Source organism: Vanellus vanellus, assembly GCF_965231255.1.
Source record: "Vanellus vanellus genome assembly, chromosome: 11".
Lineage (NCBI taxonomy): Eukaryota > Metazoa > Chordata > Aves > Charadriiformes > Charadriidae > Vanellus > Vanellus vanellus.
In genome coordinates, this window is record NC_138916.1 from 8,368,001 (window position 1) to 8,385,650 (window position 17,650).

The 17,650-nt window shown below is 40.4% G+C and overlaps 1 protein-coding gene across 1 annotated transcript in view; it reads left to right on the forward strand.

The window, feature by feature from the left end:
• THSD4 (thrombospondin type 1 domain containing 4) overlaps positions 1–17,650 on the forward strand; it is a 289,380-nt gene that overhangs the window by 50,532 nt on the left and 221,198 nt on the right. Inside the window, exon 5 of the mRNA XM_082488552.1 lies at positions 6,181–6,283. Within this exon, the coding sequence (XP_082344678.1) occupies positions 6,181–6,283 (103 nt within the window). The remainder of the gene's footprint in view (positions 1–6,180; positions 6,284–17,650) is intronic.

The following is a 17,650-nucleotide window of genomic DNA, read 5'->3' on the forward strand; positions in this document are numbered from 1 at the left end:
TGCAGTAGTGCCTTATTTTTCTGACACGTTGCAAAGTTAATAAAGATTAGGTTTGGGTGACACTTCAAAGATGTTTCTGGTTAAATTCGGAGGACTTTGTTAGTTCAAAGCTGAAATCATTAATGGAAAAAAGGGGTCTTAATTCCAGAGTGAGATGGTAGCAGTTCCGTTACCTGGCAGCGGGAGCCATCATCTTCCTCAGGGAAGGCAGGTGCCCCGGTGTGCAGCTCTGCCACGGACCATCTTCCTTGTTCCAAACACAAGCTCGTTGCTAGCTGAATGGGATTTGGGCAGAAATATGATGATTTTATGTTGTGCACGTGTCTAAGGTCTTTTCCATCTATGACAGGCAGCCCCTTGAAAGCAGTGAGGGAAGAGAGAAAGGCTGTGACCCTGTATTACTTGCTCCCTTAGACTGCATCGCTTCAGAATCTCTCGCTGGTTAGTAGAGAAAGTTCGTAGTTTGTGATGCTTGTCATAACTAAGCTTAATCTCCAGTGCAACAGACACGGAGTTGTAAATTCATTGCTTGAGGAAGTGCCGAGATTGCAGCAATACAGGTGCTTGTTCCTCATAAACTTGTCCAGATACCGCTGCGTTCACAGATGTTAATTTTAATTCCATGTCAAGCCAGACATTTATAGTGTACTGTCTATGGTCGTGGACTGTAACTAGAGCTGGCTAGCACTATTTTTACTGCAGAGCTGTTCTTCACATAATTTATGCGTGTCAAAGTTTCTTGCATATTTTTGTTTTTCAGAAGCATCGATTCCATTTTAATAAAAAATGGGCCTGATATTTTTTGCCACAGATATCTAGACACATTTAATATACCTTATTTTTTTTATTAGTTGGCAGACAATCGTCTTAATGTTCTGTTACCATTTTTAAAAATTAGAGCTATTGGGGCAATAAAAGAGTCTCCAGTAGTGGAAATGGATCTGTTGCTGTCTTTCAGTCTGTGTTTAGGTAGACAAAATTAGGTTGCCTTGGTTCTACGTAACGCTGATTAGGGCGTGCATGGTCCTTGGCAATGCAAAGAGAAACAACTTAGCAGAAGAATTAAAATTTGAAGGACCTCAGACTGCTCTTTTAGACATGGACATGGAGCTTCCGTAGATTGCAGGAGGAACAAGGCACCAGCACTTCAGAGCACAAGTTCACTGCAGACGTGGTGGACTGTTGTGTCAAGAACTGGAATTTATGTAGTATGCATATTGCAAGGACATGCCGCTTTTAAGAGTACACTCTGAAAATGAAAGAAGAATCTTCAGATTCCTGTTTCAGAAACAAGTATTTTAATTATTTTTCATTGGAGATGTGTTTATCCTTTGGAACGTCAAAGGATTAATATGATTAGGTAGAAGCACTGCAGAAATGAAAACTACAGTACAACTAGATTACGTGGGCTTAACTTAATATATAATATTGCACACATAGAAAATATTCATTATGAATTATGCCTGAGTCTGGGAAATCCAGAAAGACTATTGGGCCTTGGAAAAAGAGTTTGCTAATTACTGCAGATCATAAGAATGAAACAGTGCCAAAATTCTTAGTCAGTGTTTCAATTGCCTTTAGAGGCGGTTTCAGGATCAAAATGGCTCATTTCCGCATTTCCAGAAGTGCGTTATCTCAGTGCAGCTTTGGAAGAGCGTTCCTTATGGCAGGCATGCATCCAGTGTGAGCGCACATCTGCTGGCAGAATGATCCTTTTCTGGGGTTTCGCCAACGCTTAATTGATTAACCAAAGTGTCAAAGATTTGTTAAAAGCCTTTGCTTTTCAAATGTTTCCCAAAAGCTAAAAAGCAACTAGGGTGGTTTCTTTGTTTTACAGTCTTAGCTGTACTAGCAGCTCATTTTAAGAAAGCTGTCGTGGTACATGACAAAGGAAGTACTGTGTGTTGCTGTCCCTCAGAATGCTTTCATACCTGCATATCTCAGATGAAATTGAGGCATAAATAAAGCTGCTGTTTTAGAAGTGCAAAGTTTCTATCAACTGCAGACGCAGTGCATTTCAAGAAATTTGGCCTGAGGTCCCAAAACACAAAGGCATACTTCTAAAATACTTTTGTCTTAAGCACTACCAGCCTGATCAGTGCAGTGCAGTGCTGTGCTGCTGCTGTTCGTTTCATGTTCTGAAAGGATAGGAGGAAACGTTGGCCGAGATGTCCTACTCATTGAAACAGCCACTTCAAAACACAGCCCTGGAAGCTTTGAAAGAGTCTTACCTTGTGTGAAAACGTCCGGCACTTGGAAGGTACTTAGCTGAATAAAGTCCTGTGTGCTTAATATACAGCATTGTTTTTTCCAAGTGGCATGTTTTAAGTAGGAGAGACATCATCTAAAACCATACAAAATTATGGATTCCGGATGCTGTTTCTAATTTTACAGTGCACAACGGAACGAATAATAATAATAATAAAAAAAAAAAAATGCCTCGCCCAGCAGAGAGTATAGGTTTCTAGTTAATTTATATCTGCCTCTACATGATGGAATCTGAGATTTATCTTAGATGCAACATACACTTTTTGCTGATCTGGCCTCCACAGACCTGGTTTAAAAAGGAGATTTTATTTCTTTTTTTACAAACATCCAAAGAAGTCATCCTGTTTTTCTGTCAAAACCTCTATGAAAAACTTTAGATAACTCCCTCAGCAATCACAAAACAAAATGAAGTTTTTAAGAAAAAATGAAACTCCATATCTATTGCTAACAAAACAATGAATCAAAGTCAACATTTTGTTTTCCAAAAAATTATTTTCTCATCCCTACCTGGCAGTACGATCCTGATGCCCTCATGTCACTGAGGGGGGACGCAAAGGTAATCACACAATTAGGTTAAAATATTTTAGCCAGGTTCATTCCGAAAGCCTCTGGAAGATTTTGGAAGGAGATCCAGGTTGTTTAAATCCTAGTAGTGTGGCTTAGCCACAGGAGCATCCTTCATCTGTAAACATGCCAACATACCCGTTTTTAAAGCGAAATTGCTCTTGGTTGTGCAGAGGGTCGGGAGGGGTGCAGGGACGGTGCCATGGGCAGTGCCTGGCGGGACCTGCAGCAGGGTGCCGAGCCCACGCTGCCGGGAATGGGGCTGTAGCACAGCCTGGCTCTCTCCTCCCTCGCTTTCCAGCATCTCCCAGCTGGTGTGGGAGCTGGGAAGTAGACAAGGAGCTCTATAATGTACAGCGGTTAGACACTGCAAGTCTGAGCCTTCTTTGGGGTTGTCATCTTTTTGTCACAGATGTTTGTTGCTGTCCTTTAGGAGTTTTGTAGTCAAGCTATATGTGTTTGTGACAGAAACAGTAATTAAATAAAAGTGTAAAAATAGGTTGTACTCTCAAGGAATAAATAAAAAATTAGGATCCACAGAAACCCCTATGCTAAAGTTTCACTTTTGATTGTACAGGGTCATACTTTTTCCTGTTGTTGATAACAGTGTATTTTCTGCCTGAAAGATGTACTAAGAAGCCAGAGAGGCCGAGAGAAAGTGCCTGGCACTCATAGCTCTTCTGACAAAGGCTCAAGGATTTCATGTTCAGGGGGACTGAGCAGTAGGAGGCATAAAACTGTCACTTTGTTCAGCTATTCATTAAGAACTGAGGCGAGGTTAATAAACGATGTATAGATGTTAACTAGTATATACATAGAGTATAGTATAACTTTTAAGCCCTGGCAATTCATAAACTGTAGTGAGTTTGACTAGTCGCACCTTGTAGTTAACTCTTTCATAAAATATTTTTAAAAGTCACTTAAAAATAAGAATGAGTATAACCTGCATAAAGAATAATGCAAAGAGGTTTTGCTGACCAAGTCACACTCTCAAATTTTTACTCAAAATTTTATTGTGTAATTAAACTTTGATGAAAGAAATGGAGGAAGGACAACTGAGTCGGGACTTTTAAAGTAGCAGGGACGTTGCAGGGTTAGGCTGTTCTGATTTCAGCTTGATCCAGTCAGTGTTTAGCGTATTTGTCAGCCCTTTGTCCTGCTTTAAAGCAGTGGGGCTCTGTCCTGTGGGCAGCTTTCAGTAAGTTTAAAAACAGAAATTGTAGCTATATAAAAATGATCTTACAAGGGGCGGGTGTCACTATTTTTTGGCAACAGCAATGAATATTTTGATCTTTTTATTCATATGCTGTCTGCAGTTGGTATGAACGGGGTATCCAGGAAATGGTTTATGAGCCAGAAATACTGGTCCACAAGAGCACGAGCTCAAGGCTCAGAAAAGGAAAACCAAGCAACAACAAAACTTCACAACAGACTGTCAGAAAATGTGCGCCAAAAAAAGGGGAAAAGCGTTCCAAAGAGAAACCCTTCAGGCTGGGTTCTTTGCTGATGCAAACTGGTGTCGCTCTGCTGTAACTTAATGTAGTGACCTTAATTTATGCTAGCTCAGGTTCTGTCCCTTCACCTTTAGCATGTGTGCTGTAATTGGTTTCCACGAAAAATGCCCCCTTCCTAGCCTGGGTGGGTTGGTGTGGTGGAGCTGCCCTTGCTGCGCTGCTGTGCCACACATGCAAGGATGCCTGTGCGTCTGTTGTGGGAATAGAGCTTGGCTTTCTGCGTGTGGCACTGGAAAGACTTGGTGCCACCCTTCCAATGGAGTTGGGTGGCTCACGGGCCTATTTTCGGATGCCGTTTTTCTTTGGTTTTTTTATTAGAGGGTTCGTTGAGGAAAATGATATTTCCACGTACTGGGAGATCTCGGAAGGATGGGCGAACAAAGCACAGATGGCTGTTTGGCCAGAAACAGTATTTATTCTAGAAGATTTGTTACCGTGATTCTCAGAGAAGATAAAGTAGTCCGTGAACCTTCCCCCAGGCATGTCTTTGGTACAGTTTATAGCCTACTTGAAAATTCTTGACTTTGTCTTACTGACTCAGTTACAAACATCTTCATCTATAGCTGGTAGACACAAAGCAAGAACTCCTCTGGGACTTCTGGTGTGGCTTTCACTGCAAAGGCGACCAATCTTTCCCCCTATACGGATATAAGAGAACAGACTTGTAGTTGCAACGAGAGCTCTTACCGATTGCCTTGCTGTTCCCTTAAAAAACACAGTTATTTAGGCACGCTGCTTTCATATAATACTGTCTCTAGTTTTCCTTTGAAATCTGTCTCCTATAGCAAAAATATTCTGCTGCTCTAGTCCACTTCTTGAATAGTGTTAATAGCCATTTTGATCATCTAAAGGCCACCTAAAAAAAATGCATGTGTGACCAAAGCTTGTCGATTTTCTCCAAGCAGAGAAATTGTTTTAATTAACCCCCTGCCTTTTCTAGAAATCTTTGTCCCCTCTGTGCATGCCCACACACAGAGTAGTCTTTTGCTGTAACCGCTGTAGTGTGAGGATACAGGCAGAACAAAGTAATTAAGTATTTAAGTATTTAACTTGTATTTACTTTTGAAATCTGCTTCACATCTAAACGAGGCTTGTCTGCCACAGGCTTGCATCGCGGGTGACCTAATAAATTATGTTACTTCTATCTGTAGAACTTGCTTTGCCTCAATACGTGTGTGTGTGTGTGTGTGTGTGTGCATGCACGCCCGTGTATATATGAAGCTTTTCCACTATTTAGGTTCAAGAACTCTGAAGCTAGCATGTGAAGGCAGAAGTTCAAATACAAAACAATGCAACAACTGTAACAGCAGCATGTAGAAATAAAAAAGAAAAAGTAATATGGTATTGAAGCAGAGGATAAGAATATGAAGCTGGTGTGGCCGGCTTTAAATAAGTTATGCAAGCATGTACGTTAAGTGTTTCAACTCTGTTGAATCTGAGCCCAGAAAATTAAAAATGAAAAATGGGAAGCTATTGTGGAAAGGAAATGATTCAGATCTAATTTATTGAATTTATCTTGAAGTGTCGTCTTTTTGTTGAGGAAAATGACAGCTCAATAAAAAATTTCCTTTTTTTTTTTTTTTTTTTTTTTGTAGAACTGTTGCTCCATGAACTCCACAAATTAATTTCTTTTCTACAGGCATTTTTGATACTGGTACTTAAAAGCGCACTGTTTATTACCCGTTTTAAAGAAAGGGAGTCTCCTGATGTTAATATAGTCCATCTGGATTAGAATTTGGCAATGCCTTCATTAACCTTCTAAAATGAATTGATAAGAAAGCAATAACAACATTGCTGTTGATTATAATGTGACTGTTTTTTTTTATTTAAACAGATGTGTCCTGAAAGCAGCAGAAATATTAGAGAGGTGCAATGTGCATCATACAATAACAAGCCATTTATGGGTCGATTTTATGAATGGGAACCTTTTGCAGAAGGTAAGGGAAGACAACTTAGTTTTGCATTATTATACAGATTGTGTTTTGGAAAGGCAAACGTGATTTTTTTTTTCCCCCCAGTGGAAGCCATCAGGCTTTGACTGTGTGAGTCTTGCTCATTTTGCTCTGTTTGTCAGCTGCATTTATTTATGGGCGGACAAGTAGATAATCTCGCATCAATATCTTTTATTTTACAGGAATAAAAGTATATAAGTCCTGCTTTGACTGGTAAACTGTTGGCTCTATATGGTGGTGTAACAGTATCTCAGCTACTGCACTGTTAACTATCTTCTTTTGATGACAAAGGCTCAGGATGGCTCCATTTCAGTAAATGGAGTTAAATTATTTTATGCCATCTTAGCACGTGACTCATGGTGCTTATGCATTTATTTCAGGACTCTCTGGCTGTCTAATTTGTGTTTTCTAATGGTATGTCTGACAGTTGGGATGGCGGCTACGGGATGTCCCCAGCTGTATGTTGAACTGGTTGTCCTGGAACACAAAGTGGCAGCAGCTCTAGTGGTGGTCTGCCACCCCTCTCCAGTCCTAACCCTTGGAGGGTAAAATCTCTGTCACTTGGGGGTTACAATCTTTCTCCAGAAACAAGTTTTGTGAAATAGTTATTTATGTTGTTTGTCTTTCTGTAAACAAGAGCTGGGCCCACCTCGGTTGAGATTCGTGATTATTTATGAGGTAAATATTTTATTCTTCAAATATGTCTCTGGATTCAGAGGAATTTAGTTCATGTCTTATTTTTTAAAAAATTGTTTTCTACAAAACTTCAAAGACCGGAGAGAATTTATGATAGAGAAATATGTACGCATACTGCGGACTAGCTGTCTGCAGTACTCTGAGGCCATTCTGTCACTTGGGGTGAGTCACTAGGAGGAGAGCACAGTGATGACTTCGTTAGCCACGGACCCCTTCATCGGCAGGCTGTGAGTGCCCTGTACCACGCGCTGTGCCACATCTGCCCTCCAAACGCAGGCACGGTCTCACCTTAAAATTTTAAAATGCAGGCCCATCTACTTATCCTTTCTGGATTTGAGAAGAATAAAGTAGAAGGAAGCGAATTTACTTGTATCTTTTAAGTGTCTCTTGAATATGGCTTTTATTGCTTTCTGTGTAAGTAGCTACATATAATACAATGCCACACAATTAAATAGAAGTAATACATTATGCTGTGGCTTTTGCTGTCTTACAGTCAGTGTTTGCAGGGGTTTCTTTTTGCCAGGAGACTTCCTTAAAAATAAAGGCTTCAGTGTACTATGATTTATCTTTAAGGCAATGCCCTGCCCCTGTGTATCCTAAAATTGATGTAGTGGCAAGATTTATCTGATTGTGCACATCGTCAGTGTCGGTGATCTGCTCTGGGGTAATTAGTGCTCTGTGTATCTGTGTTTTACTTTCCTTCAGTCTTTAACTCATCATGCTAAGTTGCTTTCCCAGCTCCAAAAGGGAGGCAAAATAAGAGATTCAGAAAAGGAATGGGAAAGTTTCTTTCATGACGGAGGGATTCCTCCTGGTTCTCATATTTTTATTTCCCCTCCCTTCATTTTAATAGGTTTAGAAGGTGGAAGGGGTGATAGCTACTGGTGATTTTTGCCATTAAAAAACTGAGGTCATATCTACCCTGTAGTATGGAGCTTGATACTAAGTTTTGAAGTGAAAGCAGTGAAAAGTGTGTCTGTGTCGGACTGCAGCTGGGTGCGTCAGGGGCAGAGGGCATGTGCTGCTGTCGCTGTACTGCTCTTGGGGACGGGGGAACCCCTTGCTGGGTTGTACTGGCTGAATGGCTCTCTGAGCCAGCGTTGGGGTTCTGTGCCTTGCCTCATTGCACAAAGGCAAAGTGTCTATTTTGTAAACAATAAAGACCCTTCCAAAGATGTGCTGAAGGAAGTATTAGAAGTCATTGTTCATTTATTTTTCAGGGGACTCAAGGAATGCTGCAAGTGTGTGAAGTTCCTTTTTCCTATACCCAGAAATGGACATTTCAGTGGGTACTTAGCATGCTAGTGTGCTCTCTGTAGTTCCTTTAGATGAGCAGCTTTGATCCACAATTGATACTGCCTATTTTTACAGCTCAGCATGAGTCAGGGCAGATTCAGGTAGGCTTGTATCTGATTCCCAATTGATCTAATAAAGTTTGTTTCTAATGTAGTCATACCTCAGTCCTGGTTTTATCTGCTGTGGGTAGAGTGAAGACTTGCAGAGCTATACCTCTTTATCTTAAATTATGAACATTCGGTATATACTATGCTTTGAATTAGTCACGTTCAGCATTGTGAAGTTGCCAAAAAGGAAGTTTCAGAGCTGTACGACTTCAGCGCTTTGTACCATGCATTTAGGCAAAAAAAAGAGCTTGGTACCCCAGCAAGCGCATGGCTGAAGGCATATTCCACGGACAGCATGTCTTCTCCTGCAACATGGCCCCAAAGGCTTATGATGTATTACCTTTGCATCCCTTTTCAAACTGGTATTGACAAGACAGAGCCAATGCTGAGCCAGCTCAGCCCACCTCCATCTTCTTGCTTCCTACACAGCAGCTTTGACTCACTCTGCCCTGTGCCAGGAAAGATGACTCAGGGGATCTAAAACATGCCACAATTATTTCTTTTTCCCTCCCCTGCATAGCGCAGCTTGCCTCTAATGTTTATGTTGGATCAATAAGGGCAGCTAAACCGTAATTTACAGCCCTGTCTTGATGGTGAGTTAAGTGTAATTATTACTATTTTTTAAAAATACACATATTTTTATTTCTCCCTTGTTCAGATTGGTGCAGCTGCATTTCTAACCCCTGTTTTATCTGCTACTGCTCCAACACAAACTTTTGTCTTTATTAAAAAAGCCATATTAAAGGGACTATAAACCCTATGAATTTAGATTATTTAATGAAAAAACCCTCGTTTGTGTTGGAGAACCAATAGCACATAATGACTTCAAGGGCAGGATTTGAGAGGAAGGATTCAGTTGTGGCAGAGGGAGAACATCACAGTGACGTGACCATAAAACCTGTAAGGAAGTTTAAATCTACAGAAGCAATAATGGTTTTGAACTGAAAGAGGGGAGATTTTGATTAGATATTAGGAAGAAATTCTTTACTCTGAGGGTGGTGAGACATTGGAAAAAATTGCCCAGAGAAGCTGTGGCTGCCCCATCCCTGGAGGTGTTCAAGGCCGGGCTGGATGGGGCTTGGAGCGACCTGGTCTGGTGGGAGGTGTCCCTGCCCATAGCAGGGGGGTTGGAACTAGATGTTCATTAAGGTCCCTTCCAACCCAAACCATTCTGTGATTCTATGAATAAATATTTTAATCATTCTGTTAATGGAACTCTTTAATTTGAACTCTTTATTTCAGCTAACTTTTAATTGTGGTGAAAAATTCATAACCTAAGATCTTTGATATTTTGATGAGTGTGTGAAAAGAATCTGTTGAAAGGAGAAAACCTATTGGTTCGTTGGAAAAGATAACTCTGGGAATCTGACCACAGGAGTCTCTCAGTGAAGGATAACTCATTTTTTGAGAGGAGGGAGGCAACTGCAATTTTTTTTGGTCAGAATTCCTGTATAAGGTTAAAGAAGAAATAAAGTCCTCTCCAGGAAGATCTCTGAGACTTCATCTTCAGGAGGATACCTGGATGGTCTTTTGCATCCAAAATACATTGTCAAATATAGTATTTTCAAATCAACAACTGCAGAAAAGCCTAGTCAACTGCAAGCCCTCTTGTTTGGAGTTCTGTTTGGTAACAACAGCCAGGCTTTTGTAATAGATGGTATTTTATCCTGCAGTCCTAGCCATGGGCTCCTGATAGAGCCGCTGGAATTCAGCGGTGCCAGGCAGGCAGGTGTAGGAGTGTTACACATGCAAAGAGCACACTGTGGCTCTGCACAACGCACTCCGCTCGCTTGCGATGCGAAGTCCTGCGGGGATGTTCAGGGTTCCCAGAAGCAGCAAGTGGAGCCGCCGGCAGGGCTGCCTCTGTCTGCTTTGCGAGAGGAGGAGGACTTCAAAGTCCAGGAGGAACTGTGATTGCATATCCAGTGTCTAAAACCTGAAACAGCTAAAAAAGTATTCTCTGGGGTGGGGACTTGGCTTTTTTCTCCCTTTTAAACATAGCAATTTACAAGCAGAAAAATACTGCAAAATGCAAGCATTTTCTTATGAGAGACAATTTCACTTTCTGAAAAAAGATATTTTTGCAAATCACAGCCTGGTCCACTGCAAGTCAGATGTGATTTGCCCCTAAAAGATATTGAGGCTTTGCCCCCTTCCCTCATAGTAAAAGAAATGCAAAATGTTCATGGAATTGGTTCTGTTTTCTTTTTTGGATTTTTTTTCATTTTGTTACTTTATAGCAAAATTTTAATGTGAAGTTTTCTAAAATGCAAACTTGACCAAGCATTTCCTCCAAGTGATGTTTTTGTTTGCTTTTTGTTGAAAACGAGCTCTGGTTTCAGTACTCTCCTTTGAGGTCAATGCGCTTATTTGCAGGGCAGCATGCTTATTCACCTGCATTGCACCGAGAGCGGGAATTCTTGCTGTTTCCAGTCTGTGTGTTATTTTACATCCCCCCATGGCAGGGGGGCTGGAACTAGGTGATCTTTAAGGTCCCTTCCAACCCAAACCATTATGTGATTCTGTGATTTACACGTGGAGCTGTAACTTGTGTTAGATCTCGCTGGATGCTAGCTAACGAAGGTCATAACAGAAATGAGGACGTGGCAAAGGATCGTCGTAGCAGTGCTGTACAGATGATTTAGTCCCACTTGGTAGAGTCAAGATGTCTTTGGCTTAAAATGCCGTGTCAAGCCAGAGGAGTTTCTAGGAACAGAGCCATGCTCAAAACTTGAAAGCTGTTTAAATAGTTTGTTGCTGGCAGATGGTGGCTGGAGCCCGAGAGCCGGCACGGGAGCCCCCACTCCCTGCTGGCTGGGAGCAGCAGGTCCACAGGGTCAGCCAGGGAAGGGGACCTCTGGAAGGCCTGGTGGCGTTCATTCGGTCCCTCCGATCACCAGGTCTGGCTTCCTCTTATGACTTCTTGCTGTTTTATTGTTCGATTGCCGAGCGGCAGCAGTTGCACGGAGCTGTACAGCACACTGCTCACTGGGGCAGGGCTGGAGTCAGGCTGAGTTGCAACTGGGATAAAAATTCCTGTAGCTGAGAGCAGCAGTAGCGTGTTTGAAATGGCACTAATGTCACTGCTGGTCACTGCTGTCCACTTCTGTGGGGGGAAAAAGGGTCCCCAGTGTCCCCCAATTCTACTGTTGCCAAACCTGATTACTGATGGGCACCATAATGAGAGTTTGAGATCAGCTGGAGCGAAAGAGGCTGAGAGGTGCTGGGTGTCAGCCCCCAGCCTTGTGGCAGGGCGGTTGGGCAGTGCCAGCTGGCTTCTGTTTGCTTGAAACGTATCAGAATCCAAACTTAGAACGGATGGAAGGATATTCGGTCTGTATGTTTTTCACGCTAGACTTCATGGTGCTCTTTCTCTAAAATGACTTCCCTGTCAGCGCTCCATCCTGAAAGCCCATGTTGTGTTCAGAGAACTCGCTGTAGCGGTGGGTCTTTGCGTGCTGTGAAATCCTTTCTGACTGTACTTCTGTTTTAAAATACCTTCTAGTAACCTGACCTGCAGCTGATGTCTCCCAACTACAGCTGTGATAAATACAAGCTCTGAAGAAAATATAATGTATAACTTCCAGAGGTGTCTAGCAAATACTGCAACTTCAGTACTTTGTGTCAGATAAGAGGCATTTATGATTTTGACTGAATTCATTTTTGCTATTAGGATGGAGACTGCAGACTAATGCAGGGCTGCTACATTTATTTATTTATTTGTATTTGTTGTTGCTGGATTTGGAACAACAGATTTAACTTCTTTTGAATGACAAAATAGCTTCTCAGATCAAAATACAGTGGCTCAACTTAAGCTGTTAAGTTGCTAAGAAACTACTCCAGTCTGCTGGTAATTGATGGCTCTGAAGACACTGAATGAGCTCTGATTAAGATGATTTAAGTAATTATGAAATGGAAGAAAAGCCTGATTGATCTTTTAAGAATCTTGGTCTTTTAAAAAGCTTAGTAGCATTAAGCACTTCTGGAATGGAATGCCCAGCAGTCAGAGAGGGCTGTCACCGGGAGCACAGTTACCAGGACCGTGCAGACACTGCCTACAGATCCTCGACAGCCAGCTGTAGGCACGCAGTAGTTCTGCTGATATTTCGGGGTTTAAGAGGTTTTGGCTCATTTGCTTAGGCTTTGTGCAGACAAGGGTAAATAGGCTTGTGAGGAAACCATTTATTCAATTCTAAAGTCTCAGCAATAAGATGTGTTGTAGAGCATTTTCCATTCAGTTGATCAGCAGAAGTCATCCACCAGAACTAGTGAACCTCAGGACATCCCTTCCTGGGAGTATTTGTAAATCTGCTGAGTATCAAAATTCTGACAAGTAACACTTCTCTTGCCGTGTCAGTTTTCTAGATGTTGCTTCCAAGTTTTGTGTTATTACATGTGACTATTTGAATATAGCTACCAAATACGCACAAATAATTTTGCAGTTACTTTTGGGGCCAGATATAGATGTGGCCTATTTGCGTGTTGTGTAAAGTTGCAAATCAATGAATATTTTGGGCCGACCTTGACTGTATTATACTTGTTTTCAATGGTTTAGTGTGTTGGTTTTTTCTTCTGTTAGAATTGTGAGATGTGCGTGTAAACAAATTATTATGGAGATATGTTGTTTGTGTCCATTGTTGGATTTCACATATGTTGGATTTCATTACATCTTAACATAAAACCATTCTAGAAGTGTTGTTAAGTTTGATATATACAGAGAAATATAACGTTCGTGTCATCTTTTTAGGTTAACTGGAAGTGGAACTCAGTTTAGACTAATTAGAGAATTCATCCATGCGTAAGATTAGTAAGGTTGGCGCTGGTGTATGTTCCCTGAATGCCTGTGATTTCTTGGCTAGAGGCGTGCAGTCCTTGAGAAGCCAAGGTAATGTAGCCCCCGTTTTGTCAACTCTTGGCTTTTCCTGGTTTATCACGGCCAGTTACTTGTGGCTCGGGATACACTGTGCTGAACTAGTGTTCTCTTAGTTTTATGTGCAATAGTTTGACAACCTCATTTTTTCTCCCAAAGGACAAGAAGAAGTCTTACTGTTTTATTTATACTTTCTCTAGTAAGTTACTTCTAGTTAGTGAACATACAGATGTTTGGGTATATACACAATATCTCAAGAAATAATCCAGCTGTGCTGCAGTTCATGCAGCTGCAAGGTATTATATTCAATGAGGCAGCTGCTTGAAATCTTCATTTCTCATTGCACTAGACTATACTTCTCTGCTTTTTTTTTGCCTCCACCTGTTAGAAATCTTCTTGATTGCTTTTATTCCATTTTGTGGCTAGTTGTTCTTGAAGTTTGTACTTTAATTGCATATACTGTATTTTCTATGACTTTTTTTTTTTTTCTTCCTGTTTTATATGAAATGCTGTAGCCAGGCAGATTCATCAAAGAGGCAACAGACAGAGTTTTGGGAGGTCTGAAATGTAATGAGTAGATGGTATTTGTATTTGATGACGTGCAACTCAAATAGTGCATGCTTCTCTAACGATAGGTAATAACAGAATTGACATTCTTAATTTCATCACAAAAAAAAAAAAACCCAGAGGAATTATTACCACTTGTTTTTTTCCTTGTTTGCAGTATGTGTATAGAAAAAACCCAAACCTGCCTAGGAGTTGGTCTCTTCCTGCAAACCAAAAAGTCTAAGTCTATACCTATCAATTAAAATGTGTTAAACAACTATGCTGATGTAATTCCCTTCCAGATGCTGTTCACTTATGCATGTCACGTGCACTTTTCTTCAGGTTTATGATCTAGCGTAATTTGAGATTTAGGAAATGAGTTTGGAAAAATGTAGTGAAAACTTCATCCTGTTTTGTAGTTCATGAGAACTGACGGCTTCAGGTCTTCAACTCTTGTGTGAGTTGACACATGAAACATGCTGCAATTTGCTTTGCTTGGCATTTTCTCTTATTTGTTGGGCTACTCGTAGGTCGGATCGGTCTTAATCTCTCGCTGTTTCAGGAAGAGTTACCTAGCAAATGAGTAACATTAAACTGAACAGTAAACCAGTAGCAGATTAGTGTAAGACAAGACATCTTGAAGCATATACCTGAAATTATCGACAGGAGCATAAGCTCTATCTTGAATTCTGATGGAGCGTGAGCTCTGATTTCCTTTAGACTCATGGGAAATCCTGCCCAAGGCGGTGAAGTATCTATTTTTCACACATTACTGAAAATTCTATTTCATCTTTAACTGAAATCTCTTTGAAATGTTGTTCGCTTATGAGACTAGAATTTATTCAAATGCAGTAGAATGAGAAATTTGTTTATACTATTTCCCCTTTTTTTCCCCCTTATTTATTCCCGATTTGTGAATGGATCACAAGAGAAAGCAGATGGAAATTTGCAAAGCTTTAAGTATGGCTGAGCTAAAGTATCTGAGGCATTTCTTTGACTTCATCAATAAATCTGCTTCCTGAACATCTGTTGTGTTGAGTTTGACCTGGAAATTGTAAATATCCTGTGTATTACTGAAATATGTAACTACTTCTATAGAAAGCTTTAATAAAAAAATGCTTAGATACTTATATATATGGAAAACTAATGCTTCCACATGGCAATTTACCTTTTATAGTTATTCTTTCTATATAATTTTATTAATGTACATGTTTTGATTTGCATTTATAGGAAGCTTAGCAATGTCAAAGCCTGGATTTTACCTGGGATTCTGTGGTTTGTTACAATTCAAATAATAATGCATATGTATTTTTAACCGTAGTCTTTTAAGCAGGGACCATACTCTGATGGATGAAGTCAATCATTTCCCTCTAATAGGCCACATGCACCGCATGTTCCGATGTTTCTAGTTCATTGTGCATACCTCAATTCCCTGCTTTTCCACTTGCTATTTGGAGGGTAAAATGGGGTAAGAGGGATGAGAGCAAGAAGATTTGGGTGTTTATAGATGGACACCTGGATGAGCCTCAAGAATTGGAAAGGGTTGTTAGTGCCTTTAGGAAAATGGGAAATGATATCCATCAAATGTTATCATTCAGCAGTAAACTCGTTACACTCCAAAGTGGACTGAACATAAACCATGTAAACAGAATGTATTTTTAAGATGGGAAAGTGAGAGAAAAGAGATGAGCTGACAAGTCATATCTGTCCTAATCTTACGGGGTTTAGATAAATTTAGTCTACCTTTGCTGTAGAAGAGACGTTGTCTTCTGTATCCAGGTGACCAATATTTTCTGCTTTATTTTAGAGTATCTGACCTGCCTAGTTGCATTAATTGAGTTGAGTAAACATCTCAGGAAGAATTATGCCCTCATTTCAAAGCACACTTAGTTCCTTTGATGGGAGCAGAAAGTTAAGGACGGATGTTGTGGCTTTCAGGCTCAGATTTAGAAACAAAATTGTATCCAGATTGTGTGGTAATGAAGATTGTTAGGCTAGAAGAGAATGTAGAAGGAAGATTTGATTTTTGCAAAGCACATGTGGAAGTGAGTGGCATAGAACCTTTTAAGCTTACTTTGATAGAAGTTGTCTTGACGCCCTCCACTTGCTACCCAACAGCAAGACCTCCATGGGCTCAGATTGGTGTTCATGTCTGCAGTATCAACAAATTACCTGGTACTGTGCGATTCTGCTAGGAATCAGAGGGTGTGGTTATGGAAGTGATCATCCAGGAGAGAAAATTAGCATAGAGAAAGGTTGCTTTTAACTAACGTACCCTAGGAGTTTAACTGGCCTCGGGCAATTTCACGGGTTGGTCTTCATCTTCTCTGTGTTCCCTATTTTGGATCTTGTGTCAAGCACAACTTTCTCGGAGCCAAAACCTCTGCCATGTATGAATTAGGAAATAAAGATAATGCTAATTCCTCTTTTTCCTCAGTTCTAGCAAGGGTTGTGTGGCAGCCTTACCCAGTGGTAGAATTTTAATCTTTGTGAATCTCCATTTCATTTTGTTGCATCAGATCCTTTTGTATGTTGGGTTTGTCAAGATAAGGGAGGGAACAGGGGCGCAAATTAAGTATCTCAACTGTCTTATCAAAACAGAGCTTTCCTTACACTTTTTAGTGCTGTTTGCATTGGCATGGTTACTGTATACAAGTACATATGTAGGAAAAGCGCTTTGGGATGTTTTAGCCTTTTTTCTTCTGTTGTCAATGGGAAAAATCCTCTGTCAAGCTTCTGAGCCAAAATGTCACTCCAAAAATTTGCCTTTGCAGTTGGATCAAAATCTTTCTCTTCCTTTGGCTTCCTTATAGCAAACCAGCAATGTCAAGAGGGAATCCTATCCTTATTCCTATACCTCTTTTGGGATATGAAAGATGAATCTTAGTCTGAGTTCTCCTAAATCTGTTCTTTTTGGTGGTAGGTTCCTTATGTAGCAGACGGAGACAAGCAGGCTCGGATGCTCTGAACAGATGTGTTTTACAGCTTCACAAGGAAACAGTTTTATACGAGTTTTATGACTGTGGTCCTAGAAGTCCTTGTCATGCAGATCTGCACAACCATTTCTTGTAGTATGATGCACTAGAATGGGGGAAAACTTAGGGCTCACGGTGTTTTGCAGGTGTGCGCTTCTTGCTCAAACCCCAGTGATCCTGCCATGTCTCCCAGATCTGTGAAGTAGTCTGGAGAATAAAATAGAGCGGCAAGGTTGAGACTGTGTAATCATTTTAACATGTTATACGCTAACTTTGGGGAATATTGAATAAACGGGGCAACAATTAACAAAGGATTATCATCATGGGTTCCATCTTTGTTGTTAAATGTATGAAATATTTGTTCAACACATTTCTTGTACAATTTTTAAAATCAAGTTTATATTCTTGACTTTAAACATTTTCTTCTGTGCAGTGTGGGTTGGTTAACCTAGAAGGCAAAACTGAAAAACGCCTGGTGAATATTTTATTCATGTTTAAAAAGAAATGAACAACTGAGACATAGGGAGAAAATACATAAAGCGAGTTTGGTAAGTAAAGTAGAAAAGAGGTTCCCGACTAAAAAATACTTATCAAGCTATCTTAGATTTTTAAAACTATTATCTTTGCCTCAGTTTATATGTGAAAATAGTTTTTTTTATTCAGTTATGCATTTGAAAAGATTTTAAATAGTTTCATAATATTTTCCATGTGTTTGATTTCAAAAAAGCTTTCACATTTATCTGCTCTGGTCAACACGGATTGTCCTAATGTGGTGCTGCCTGTGTAGCAGGCTGTGGGGCTCCTGGCCAGGTTGCTGCTGAAGTTAAAGGAAGGCAATATAGATGTGACTTCTTATAGGTCC